This window comes from Perissodus microlepis, chromosome 6, assembly GCF_051167445.1.
Source record: "Perissodus microlepis isolate ML-2025 ecotype Zambia chromosome 6, ASM5116744v1, whole genome shotgun sequence".
In the NCBI taxonomy this organism is placed as follows: domain Eukaryota; kingdom Metazoa; phylum Chordata; class Actinopteri; order Cichliformes; family Cichlidae; genus Perissodus; species Perissodus microlepis.
In genome coordinates this window covers 19,669,487-19,683,071 of record NC_140466.1, presented here as the reverse complement: position 1 = coordinate 19,683,071, position 13,585 = coordinate 19,669,487, and the positions used below count along the sequence as shown (strand labels likewise).

At 40.3% G+C, this 13,585-nt stretch overlaps 1 protein-coding gene across 10 annotated transcripts in view; it reads right to left on the bottom strand.

The window, feature by feature from the left end:
- Positions 1-5,626: 5,626 nt before the first annotated feature.
- The window catches only part of rbm47 (RNA binding motif protein 47), a 37,610-nt gene continuing 29,651 nt past the window's right edge, over positions 5,627-13,585 (bottom strand). For 7 of the 10 annotated variants that reach the window (XM_084931362.1, XM_084931357.1, XM_084931356.1 and 4 more), the window contains 3 exons: positions 13,366-13,575; positions 10,710-10,915; positions 5,627-8,556 (listed from right to left, as the gene is read on the bottom strand). In XM_084931362.1, coding sequence (XP_084787488.1) covers positions 8,305-8,556; positions 10,710-10,915; positions 13,366-13,575 — 668 coding nt within the window. In that variant the 3' untranslated portion in view covers positions 5,627-8,304. The remainder of the gene's footprint in view (positions 8,557-10,709; positions 10,916-13,365; positions 13,576-13,585) is intronic. The other 3 variants (XM_084931363.1, XM_084931365.1, XM_084931366.1) reach the window with 2 other exon arrangements.

Here is a 13,585-nt window from a genome sequence, read left to right as displayed (position 1 = left end):
ATAAACGCAGTTTGGATGCTATTTAAGTGTGCTCCTTTTTTTGACGCGATTTTTATCGGTTTTGGCTTAAAACATTGATGTAAGTATAAGACATAATTAATTTGAAACGACACATACTATAAAATTAATAGAAAATTGGTATAATATTTATTGCCGTCCTTCCACCTAAAATGACAATACAATTTGAAATAGGCCTAGCCTGGGGTATTTTGTGTAACATTCTCAATTAAGTAATAAATTGCCTGTTTGAGCTAAATTATTAAAATTTATTTATATGTGTGTGTATAATGTTTCTTTGTTTTCTTCATTACTAATGTCCACAATAATCTGCGTTAATAATAACTAAAGATAACATGGCTGCCACTGAAAACCTGCACTGACTGGTCTGAACAGAAAGTGATGGAGAGCAGTTACCACCAGATGGCAACATCATAACACACAAGCTTGACTTTCTTTTGCCTTTATCTACAGCGATAAAGCAGGTGACGCTGTCATGTGCTTGCTAAAGTGGTGTGCTGGAGATATTATTATTGGGAAATAATAAGTCACTTAAACTTTTATTGATACACTAGCCTTGAATGCAAGCTACAGTGTGGGGCTGGAGCTGGTGGGAAAACTGTATTTCTTTTCAGTACCAAATGTGTCATTATTTATTAAACTGGTGCAGGAAGCTACTACTGCATATATTATTAATGCCACTGTAAAGTCATGATACAGTGAAGGTTTGTAAATGGCAGTCATAGTAATTAAAATAAGATCTGTCTTAAATTTAGGTAATGTAACTTTAGACAAACTATAAAACATAACATATTACACTGTGAGTGAACAGTGCACCCTTAGCGCTTACAGAGAAATTAAAAGGATAAGTAGCAGCCAAGTGCTACTAATCAAATTCACTGTACTGACTGATCATCAGCAAGTGTGAGCACATCATTAAAGCAGAGGTTTTGACAGTTTGCTGGTCTGGAGCATTAAGGTGTGTGTTATCATAATGCCACAATCTTCACAGGAGTTAAGTGCCTCGGTTAGCATGTTAAATGTTAAAGTTCATGATGTTACAATTAGAAAAAGACTAAACAAGTAGCCCTGTTTTTAAGTGCTGCCAGAAGAAAGCCTCTTCACTGTAAAAAGAACATGGCAGCAAAGCTTATGTTTGCAAAGTTGCATCTGAACAAAAATCTAATACCAGCTGTCAAGCACGGCAATGGAGGGGTGATGATTTGGGTTTGTTACAGCCACAGGACCTGGGACCTGCACTCAGAAGTGACATGAAGAGTGTGGTGCTGGCAGCAAAGCAGCTGATTTTACAAAGAAATTACACTATTGAAAAATATAAAGAGGTTAAACATAATACAGACAGAAATGAATACAGCAGTGTGTGAGCAAACACTGCAGCATGATGTAGTTTTAAAAATGTGCGCCTTAAGTGATTTGGTCATTAAGAGTGTTAATAAAGTTCAGCCTTTATGAAGTCTGGAATTAAAGCCGGTGAAAAGTTAACATACATTAATATCACAACTGATTGATAACAATCAAGTATTTTATTGAGTTAATGTTTAAAATACAGTTTAATTTTGTATTCTTTCAGCTGCAGCCTCGGGCGTTTTTAAGAGTGGGAATAAATATAAAATTATAATTCAATCAAAGGCTTTGTCTACATGCAAGTTTGATACAGCGTTAGCAAGTACAACCAGGCGTCCGGCTTAAGGATCATATATTAATGCTTCCAGAACAATAAAACTGTTGTAAAGCTGTTTGCAGCCTACAGAAAAAAAGAATAAAGTTGTGTCTAAGAATCTCCGTATTATATTACTGAAGTTTGTAAGGGAAAGGCAAAGACATTAGACACTATTAAAAAAGTTTAGACCACAGGTGTCGAACTCCAGGTCTCGAGGGCCGGTGTCCTACAGGTTTTAGATGTTTCCTTGATCCAACACAGCTGATTTAAATGGATAAATTACCTCCTCAACATGTCTTGAAGTTCTCCAGAAACCTGGTAATGAACTAATCCTTTGATTCAGGTGTGTTGACCCAAGGTGATATCTAGAACCTGCAGGACACCGGCCCTCGAGGCCTGGAGTTCGACACCCCTGGTTTAGACCCTTCTACTATGTGCACACATGGGGCAGTTGCCTCTGAAAGAAATAAGTGAATTAGGTTCATGTTGATCTGTACTTATCGGAATTATTTTTAAGGAAGTCTGGGTTGATTTAAAATCCTGGGTTTGAGATAGTATTTTGGATAGAGTTCATTGAGTTTTGACTGCTGTTTGGGATTAAGGTGAGCGGTTTGTGTTGTTTATGTGTATATTGTTTATTTGAGTTGTGCAGATCTCTGTGGTAGAGCTGTAATACCATCTGGTGGGTCTGGAGCCTGTTTTTGTGGCAGCTTACATTTTAGAAGTCAAACTTTTCCTTTTTAGGATGTAAAAGTGTGTCATCTCCAAGACTCAGTTTATATAGTTTATATAGTTTTCTGTTTTGGTAATTTAGTGGTAGAACATTAAAAAGCTCTTCCTTTTATCACATCTTTAAAATGGCCTCTAATTGTGGCTAGTTAATAAATGATTCAAGTTAATATCCTTGGAGTAAAATAAATACAAAATAGTGCAACTTCAACTTGTTGGGCATTGATCGTTATGGTGTTGATGACGTTAGTCAAAAGTGAAAATGATGCATGCAAATCAACCCAGCCCGATCCAAATTAGGGCTGCCACGATTAGTCGACTAGTCACGATTACGTCGACTATCAAAATCGTCAACGACTAATTTAATAGTCGACGCGTCGTTTGAAGCTTTGTAAGATCACAAAAGACGCAGGAATAAGTAGTAGAATTTAAGAGTGTAATAACGGACTGAAACAGAAGATGGCAGCACTGCATGTACAAGGATGCCAGCTGCCGTTAAACCCCGAAGAAGAAGTAGCTCGGTCCCAGAATTCATAGCGCGGCCCAGCTCAGTTTCCAACAATGGCGGCAGCTAGTTAGTTTTAATATTACTCTTATTATTCTTTCTGTGTCACAAAATAAACGTTTAACATATTTTCAGGCGAGAATGTAACTGTGTAAACCTCAAATATTTGCTCAGTTTATCAAGACACCACATATTTTTAAAAGCGCTCCGACGTTTTCGGAGACGTCTGTATTTTTCATATGAAAGAAACTATACTGTGGTGGGGCTTGCTAATTTCTTGTTTTTGATTTATGTATGTTTTGTTTTGTTTTGCTTTACTTTTGTTTCATATGTTGTTTGTTTAATTTAAGACAAAAAAAAAATTAAATGAATGAGAGATAAAACTTGAGGGGGTAGGGACAAATAAGTAAATACTTCTGCCTACTCCTTTTCAAACAAATAATGGAATGATATTTTGTAATGATTGTGAAGGCACATGTTTGAAATGTTTGAAATAAAATGAACTGAACTGCACTGAACGTCTGTTACCCACTAGCTCGATAGCTGGCCGGGGGCAAGGCTCACTAGAGCCCGTGAGAGCACCGGACTCCCAGCAAATCGTTTTCAAACCCACCGCCGTCTTTTGCTACTCAGGTTAAACATATATAAGTCACTTAGATAACTTCAAAATGTTATTGTTTGGCTTTTTTTTAGTATTTTATTTGTTCCTTAGTAAATCGGTTTGGCTGAGATTAAAGTTACAGTTTTTACACAGCTGAATAAACGTCAAACAGACAACTGATTATCAGAAGTGTGAGATGCTCGAGAATATACTCCGGTGTCCCGTTATATTTTAGATGGCAAGGAGTTTATTAAACTTCACCGAAACAATCTGCAAATTTCATTAAAATTTAATAAACTATCATCTTGTCCTTATTTTTAGTTAGCACATACCTTAAACACTTAAAGCTGTAAGCTAATGATAGTTATATAAGAGCAGATGCATGCTGGTGCAATAAGCTGTACGTTTTACGTCCAATGGATGCACGATCTGATTAGTCGACTAATAATCGGTGACTAGTCGACTATCAAAATAATCGTTTGTGGCAGCCCTAATCCAAATACAACTGAAACGCTGCAGTGGGACCTTAAGAGAGCTGTGAATGCCCTCAAACCTCAGTGAACTGAAGCAGCACTTGTCATGCAAATCAGTTCAGTTTTGTTTATACAGCGCCCAAATCTAAACAGCAGGTGCTTCAAGGCGCTTTATAATGTAAGGTAAAGATCCTACAATAATAGAGATAAAACTCAAATATAATCAAACAACCCCCTTTAAGCAATCACTAGGAGACTGAGGGAGGGAAAAACTCCCCTTTAACAGGAAGAAACCTCCAGCAGAACCAGGCTCAGGGAGGTGCAGCCATCTGCCGCGCCCGGTTGGGGGAAGACGGGGCCGAAAACACACTCCTTTAACTTATTGCTGCTAAACGTGGTTCTGAATTGCTCAGGATTTTCTACGAGTCTGTTGTGGCCAGTGCGATCCTCTATGCTGTTGCATGCTGGGGGAGCAGGCTGAGGGTCGCAGATGCCAACAGACTCGATAAACTGATTCGTAAGGCCAGTGATGTTGTGGGGATGGAGCTGGACTCCCTCAAGGTGGTGTCGGCGAGGCGGATGTTGTCCAAGATAAAGAAAATGTTGGATAACACCTCCCACCCACTCCATGACATGCTGGTCAGTCACAGGAGCACGTTCAGTGAAAGACTGAGAGTACCGAAAAGCACCACTGAACGACACAGGAAATCATTCCTGCCTGTGGCCATCTCCCTGTACAACTCATCCACTTAACACACTGTTTACTGCAACAGCTACACCCTTTTTGCACATGTTCTTTTTCAGCTATTTATTAATAAGTGACTTTTATGTATATATATATGCCTGTATCAATAAAGTATTCTGATTCTGAATCATGGGGTCTACTTCTGCTTCTGCATTTTAGCTCAGTTTTTGTCAAATAAACAATGACACACTGTAATATGTCAAGTGCTGTTTGTATTTACTTAATTTTAAGATCTGATGAAAAAATCTGACAAAGGCTTCATTCACTGTTTTTACTGTGTCTCCATGATCTGCCTGACATTAAGCATTTCTTCACTCTGCTTTTTCTTGGTTACTTTAACAGATATGAGCTAAAATAAACCCTCTTTAGCAGTGTTAAATAAACGTGTAAATCCTCTCCAGTGAGAAATTGTGCTTGTGTGCGTAACAGCAGCTGGTGAGAGTTCACAGGCCATGTTCATGTGTCCAGAGCGTGATCTTGCTTGAAATGGATTCGCTGCTGGCGTCGCTGCCATCTGACACAGGCCCGATACTCAGGCGTTTTTACGCTTTATTAGATTTCAGTAGTTAAACATGTGACCATTTGGCTGAAATCTGAGCCTGCTGAAACAAACTTACCTTTTCCTAAGCATACTGTACCACACCACGTGATCTAAATCCTCCTGCTGGGGTACAGCGTGTTTCTAGATTAAAGTTGAGGTGCCACAGAGGAGTTTATGAAACACTGTGCTCCTCCTCTGTGACATTGCTTAATAATAGTTGATGTATGAGGTCAGACGTGGGTTTCCATTCACAGAAGTCCCCTTTTCAGCACTTGCAACCTTTGCAAACTTTAATCCAAGACTAATGTTTAACAAAGAAAACCAAGTAGACAAAACGATGGACGACAAGAGTGCATCCTTTCAAAAATGCTTTATTTATCTACTATATCACTATAAATATACCAATGCTGAACAAGGAAACAGGGCCTTCTGATAGAAAAGAGTCTGCATAGGTCTACAAAGGGCACATGTTGGCAATAAAGGCACACACTACAAAGAGTTAAAGATGCTAAACCCGAACATCTAAGTTAAACCAGGCACGCGCAGCTCCATACTGACACAGGAAGATCGTCCTGCTGCTGCTGCATTGTGGGTGAAATGCAGGTGATGGAAAGTAAAGCAGGTGCTGTGAGTGGAAGGGAGAATGCAGTTTTCTGTTGTTAAAACCACGTGAAATTTTGGCGAAGGCTAAATCATTACCCCATCCACCCATCATTAGATCTTTTAATTATTTAGCCAAAAAAAGTTGCAACACATTGAGCCGGAGGCGCCAATGGGTCGTAACGCCTCGGCGGGCCAGGTTTAACCTTTGATATCGATAACGGGGAGAACTTGGCGTTCCCACTCTAAACACCGCGTCCAGTTCCAAATACCAAACACAACGTTACACCTAACAAAAGCACAATAACCTCGAATGTTTAACAAACTATTGGACACTTTGGAAAAAAAAAAAAAAAAATCTACTTTTGTTAGTCTGACTTTTATACCTAAACAAGGTGTAAATAAAGAAAACAAATAGGTTTTACAATATATTATGCCTTTTCTTCTCACTTCATAAACAACACACGTAATGCATATATTAAATATATCCTGACTTATTGTCATCGTACAAGATCATAATAAGAGCCGTTAACAGCAGTTTGTTTTCTACATTAAATCCAGTTTCAGAGGAGAGAGAGAGAAGCAGTAAAATGCAGAGTACAGAGTGAGATTACACAAATATGGACTAGTTAAGCAGTCTTTTCACTCACACTCTTGGGCCTAAACTTAAAAGCCAGGGAGCCCTCATATTAGCAAATAAAATACCATCGAATGTGGTGAAGGAGAATAATAATAATACAAAAGAAAAAAGAGCTGGTTTACAAATAAAAGGACACTCAAATGTTTGGCATTTTTCATAAAGGATGGCTCTTGTGGAGTGTGACTTCATGATCAGCAGCTGTTTGAATTCGAGTGTTACAATACTTGCATATTCCAGTGGGATGTATCGCTCCCAGTTATTCCCAGTCCACAAGTACACTTGTGTAGATGCACTGCAGAGTTTTCAAAGCGCCCGCATTGAGGAGCTGCAGGCTTTATATGAGAAGAAGCACAAACTTTGCTCCAGTTCACACGTTTGATATCTCTTCATCTGAAAGTGGCAACTTCTCGCCTTTTATAAATACATTTACGTGCGCCTCGGAAGAGGATGGAGGCAACCTTGGCACATCTGGCTACAAAAGCTGAAACCTCAATACAGCAATACCACAAATCTGCATCATGGGATATACAAATTCTTCTTTGTGCCAAAACACGCGGGCTTGGTTTTCTTACAAAAAGGCACAGTGAAAAGCAGGCAGTTGCATAAACAGCGTGTAGGTGTAAGGCACTGTAGTCAGGAGTCTTTCTAAAGTCCTCAGACTGAAGTGGATGTTAAGGTTTTTGGTCAGCACTGGCAAAAAGTACGAGCTGTTCAAGTGATAGAGTGCTCCAGTCCAGATAGAAAAATGTCTCTCATTTCTGTCCGTAGTTGTTCACAATTAAAAACATCAGAAAAAAAACATACATAACTGAGTAAGAACAAAAAACAGCTAACATCTATTCAGTCTTAATCCCCTATTACCGCCGTTTCTTTAAATGTGGAACATTTTCCACGTCAGCTGAACATCATTCAAAAAGCTTTCCAGTTTTCTTTCTTAATTATTTGTTCCCAACAGGAATCTGTCAAAATAACAAATATTTAGCAGGCAACATTTCTTCAAAGAAAACCAACAAATTTGTTTCAATGTATCAAAGAGGAGACAGAGAAACAACCTTGCAAAGCAAAAATGAGCTAATTATAGGTAAATAAATGCAACCTAGAAAACCTAGAACCTTCACGTAAAACAACCAAAAACACAATAAAAACTACAATAACCAAAAAGTACCAAACAGGCGTGTTCAAAGCATTCAACCAGCATGGACGGACAGCATCACCTACAGCATGTAAAATTGGCTAAAATACTATATAATGATGAAAAAAAAAGGCATTAGTATATCTGAAGACAGCCGTCTTCAGCGGTATTTATCAGTAGTTCCTGTTGTAGTTTTTCTTCCTTACGATTACCCCTCGTCTCTCTTTTTTATTGTTACTCTGAAAATAGTTTAAAATCTAGAACAAATACCACAGCAACATGGAAAGAGAGAGCTACAAAGAATAGACACCTTAAATATATATCTTCTCTTCATAAATACTTGAACGTACCTTCGGTGTTCCCGTGGTGGGATTCGGAAAGAAACAAAAAAGGCAGAGGGGCGTTATTGGGAGTTGTCGTTGGTTACGTTTGTTACATTATTCAGTAGAAAACAGTGATGCTGCCTAATTAGAAACACTATGTTCACCTTGGGTTGAGGACATACCGAGGCCAATAGGAGACGTCAGGCTGTTTGTCACTGTGTGTGCTTTTAATATTTGCTACAAATTCCTTTCGAGCTCAAGTTTGAGATGTTTCTACATGATGATACAGACAATGCTGAGATGTAGTTCAGTCACAGGCAGGATCTGAGCCTCTTAATCAGTATGTCTGGTAGACATCATGGATGGGCAGCTGGAAGGCTGTGGCGGGGAAGGCCTGGGGCACCGCGTAGCCGGCGTAACCTCCGTATGCTGCAGCCGCCACGGCTGCGTTTTTCTGCAGAGCTGCCAGAGCTGCTGTGTTGGCAGTGTAGTTTGTGATGGGGACATACCCAGGTCCATACAGACCACCAGCTGCTGGGATGCGCTGTACGTTGTGGGCCATGGCATAGACTGGAGTGATTGGACGGCCCTGCGTAGGGAAAGAAAGTGAATTAGAAAAAGGAGATTTTTAAAGCGTGCCCACAATGCCTGTATTTAATTTACATAAGAAGGGTGGCCATAGCTTCCTTTTACATAGAATTTAAGCCAGTGTGACTTGAACCTAGATTCCTTCTATTGACCAGCAGGGGGCAGCAACTCTGCACAAAGAAATGCAAAAGTTTATGGAAACATGACCCCAATACTCACTTGATCCATGACCTCAGTAAACACTTTGCTGATAGGTTTATGGTCTTAATGACTACTTTCAAGTCTTACTGAATGCAGCATGATGTTTATTTTGTTAAGTATGGTCCCCATTAGAGCCGTAAAGAATAATAAAGCACAGTTTGGGGTTTTTTTTTGGGGGGGGGGGTCTTATGTAGCAATGGGGCAGGCTGCTACAGAATGAGTGCGGACCATCTCTTTCTCAGTCAGACCAGCCCATCCCTAATCACAACTGGTTTCAAAACAGCCAGATAGAGGCGTAAAAATCTCAAGTCACGGCTTCACAGTCGCTAAGTTAATCTTTTCTTTAAGGTCTGAATCACACATGGGCTAAGTATGGGCGCTGGGCTTCAACCTGGGCCCCAGCGTCCTTAAAGGGAAACTAAAGACTCCCCAGCCTCCTGTCAATAAATGAAATAAAAGCATTGCTATTGGTGCTTAACGTGAATGATTATAATAAGTCTCTACTGCAACTTCCCTCTACAGCTCCACAGGATAGTAGCTCACACATCTGGATACCCAGTGAAAGATCTCCAGTTCGATTCCAGGGAGAGACATAAATCCTTTTGGGGTTGCAATTGAGGGCATCCGTTATAACAATCTGTCTAACACAGTGTGTTTTGGCAGGTGAGGGAACCTTGAGACGTGGTTATAGAGGTGCAGCGTGGGGAAAAGAACTCCTTAAGAAATAATCCACATAATAACTTGCTTTGCAAGGCTGCGATCAGCTGACCTGTGCTGCTACTCTATTGTTCACTGCTCTTTGTGGATTTGGCCAGCCAAATTCAGCAAGATATAATGAGATGTTTCATGAGCTGTATGGTTCCTTTTCAAACCCCCAGACACCATAAAATGAGTAAAAAGTGAGTGAATCTAGTCAGCATCATCACGTTAAGTATCAGTTGATGTGTGATGTAACTTAACATCACAAAACTGCAAACTCACCAGTTTAGCCTGAACTAACGTCTACCAACCAGCTCAGTAGACCTAAAGTATTTTCATGCAAAGTTTGAATAAGGGAATTTGTATACTTCAAGTATGAGTTCATCAACACATCATGCATCGATCTCAAATTTGATTGAAAAACTTCAGAAAATAATCTCTCATCATCTTTCTTACATCTTTCTCCGTTTCCCAGTCCTGCACATTAAAGTTTGCTTCTCTTCCTCTCTCTCTCTCTTAGCTCACACACACATTTAGGAACAAACTGTGCAGAAACAGCTGTTGTGTTCTGAGATATTTGTCAAGCTGCTTGAAAAGTTGACCATGAAGTTACCTGCCTATTTAAAAAAAAACATCACTCAGTTTATGCTTGCTCTTCTTCTGTAGTGGTATGCAGGTGCTGAATTACAGCCACCGCAACTTTACATGGTAAATGGCCTGTATTTGTATAGCGCTTTACTAGTCCCTAAGGACCCCAAAGCGCTTTACACATCCAGTCATCCACCCATTCACACACTGGTGATGGCAAGCTACATTGTAGCCACAGCCACCCTGGGGCGCACTGACAGAGGCGAGGCTGCCGGACACTGGCGCCACCGGGCCCTCTGACCACCACCAGTAGGCAACGGGTGAAGTGTCTTGCCCAAGGACACAATGACCGAGACTGCCGGGGCTCGAACCGGCAACCTCCCAACTCTTGAGCCACAATCGCCCCTGCCATCTGCACCATGAACGCATCACAGGGATGAGAAGAAAAAAAAGGATATGATGAGGGTGTAAGTGGGCTGTTGGATGTCATAACTTTCTTATTACTGAGAAAGTATATCCGTAGTGTTACCAGGAGCAACGGCAGCCACACAAATCTAAAAAATGTAATTAATATAACCATAATATGCACTGACCTGCCTATCCCACTAAATTGCTCATTATCTGAACGTCATTCTGACTCACTTTGACCCCGTGAATAATACCCACCTGGAAGGGTGGAGGGGTAGAGACCGCAGGTAGGACGGTGGCAGCAGCAGCAGTAGCAGCAGCAGCAGCGGGGGAGTGTTCGGGGTGCTGCATGGCCAGAGGGTTGATAAGATGCTCCACTGTGTGCACCTTCCCCTCCTCCATCAGCTTGGCTGCAGGAGTGGCGCTGAACACTGGGTACTGCCCACCCAGAGTCTGTAATGCCACTGCACATAGAGAGACACACAAATGAGAGCTTGGATAACAGACTGGAGACAACAGAGCATCATCCAAATATTAACACTACTCAGGAAATAACAGATAAGCGCACACATGCATCCAATCATTTATAGAGATAAAACACTACAGAGGCAAAGAGAGAACAGCACAAACAGGGTGAAGGGTTCAATTTCAGCAAGAAGTGGAAATAAATAAGTTACACAAATTGGCGTTGTGGTGTGATTCAGCTTATGATGGTGCTCAGCTGGGGATTAACCCTAGCACTCCAACACACACACACAGAGCAAACACAACATCAGTCATTGTTTCAGATCCACAAAAGTCTTTTCAATCCTGTGATTCCACACAGACCGGCACCGACACTGAGCTGCAGATTGAGGTCAAATCCTTAAACAAGGAAACATCAGTAACGTCGACTCTACTGAACGGACCTCTGATCACCAAACACACGACACTGACACGCACATGCAGTAAATGGTTAGTAAGGTTTAATCAATATGTTGATAAAACAATTAGGCTTAGTAGCTTTAGTCGAAGAATTTGAAGGCTGAAGAATAATTCCAGTGTTTTAAATTTTCCATATCAACATCTTTAAAAAAATCACTTCAGTTTCTATCTTTCATTCTTGAAAAAAGAAACGTACAGGATTTAGATGATCCACCAACATTAAAATAAACTCAGTTTCATTTCCCCCTGCCTGCTTTCAGGAAATAAGGCAGAATGAAAGAAACTGAATTTTTCCACCAGGAAAATGATCCTTTGAAAACAAGACACTTACAACGTTTCTCTCTTAGCTGGGAGAGCAGTTGCTGTAGATGTAGATGTGCTACAACTCTTCATAACACTGGAATCATCCTTCAAGTGATCAGAATAGAGTGGACACAACAGCCTTTAGTTTGTGCTTTTACATTTGCATTTCAGCTCCGGTTATGGCTTAAACTGTCATAACGCTCACAAAGCTACAGATAAGAGTCAGTGTGACTAGAGAAAAAGCTACCTTCGTTATGTTCGAGCACTTATTCAAATAGAAAGACAAAAAAAGATGATCCATCTGTCAAGTCAAAGTTGGAGACGACTGCATATAAACTGCCTCTGAGGAAAAAACTACAACCGTATAAAAAGCTATGTATGATATGGCTGCTGACTAAACCTCTGCACTCCAGAGATTTGGTAACACTTTATTATTCTTATTAATGATTATTATAAAGAAGTGTAGCTATGGTTAATTCATTTTTAGTTAGCTAATAGTTACTGCTAAAGAAATACTTAGCAATGTTAAACAGTGGTTCTACAGTGTAGGGGTTTATATTTTGACCTAACAAGTGACTGATCCCTGCTTCGATTCTGGGATGTGATGCAAATCTCTAGAATTGCATCAAGATGGGCATCTGGCTTACAAATGTACAGCATCTAAACCTGGGGAGCTACCCGCTGTGGTGACACCCTACGAAAAAGAAAGCACCCAAAAGTAGGATTAACAGGTTTACAATAACCCTGCAGATAATGTTCACAGATTATAGATAGGTAGGTATTTTTTACTGTATATAGTACCATTTGTACATAACACAAAATACTCTTTTATAGGGATTTATTAATTCTGCTTTTTTTAGTACTTTTGAGTTTTTGTTTACTTTCTAATATTTCTCCACTTCACTTTTTCTTTTTGACTCTTGTGCTGCTGTAACAAGTGAATTTCCCCAGTGTGTGTTTAATAAAGTCGATCTCTATCTGAAGGAGGGGCGGTGGCGTAATTCACGAGCTCGTGAAACCTTGTCCGGTTTCTCTCACTGCCTAGTTTGTCTTTAATTTTTAGTTCTTTAAATAGTTTCTATTACAAAAACTGCATAAATTGTAATTTTAGGCCTATTAATATTTTGGAAACATTAATGCTTCTTATTTTATTGCTTGTTAGCAGGGGGTTGCATGTTTTCTCATGTTTCTCTTGGTGTGAACCATTTCTCGTAAATATCAGCTTAAATGGGCTCCACCTGTCAGCATAAAGTGTTACCTGAAGACGCTTGTAACGGTGTTTTAAAATCACCCTGTTGTGCGTCTGAAACAACCCTTACAGTCATGGCTTTTGTGTTTTAGGTTTCAGTTCACCGCTCATTTAAACAAGCACTGATCAGCACAGTTTGAACCTGAATAACCAGAAAGACAAATTTCTGTTGTGTAAGGAAAAGGAAAGAATGCGGAATGAAGTATAGCCGTTACCTTCTGGTCATGTTGGAAAGGACTGACTACAATGTCGTTATTCTTTACTGTAAATGAAAGAAAGGCCGTCCTTTTGAGCATGACCATCCAGAAATGACTAGAAAGCTGATTCACAAAAAATGCTTCTCAAATCACACAGGAGAAAAAACTGCGGGCTGGAAGATTTAGTAAAAGCCTTTTTGAGATGGGCAAGAATAGGTCGGGGTTTGTCTATCTCACTGACTTGTGCCATGTTTGATGCCAACTGGGTTGACGGAAGCAGCGAGCTCCAGACTGGGCATCAGCTCATAGGACTTTTCAGGCTGCTTGGTCTTGCCCTCGTGGTAGCGGCTGTAGATGCCACGACCGGCAGAGTAACCTCCGAGGTACGACCCCCGTGGCCCAGGGGTACGATTACCTGCAGTAGCACGACCACGACCTCTCACAGTACCTGCTTAAAATAC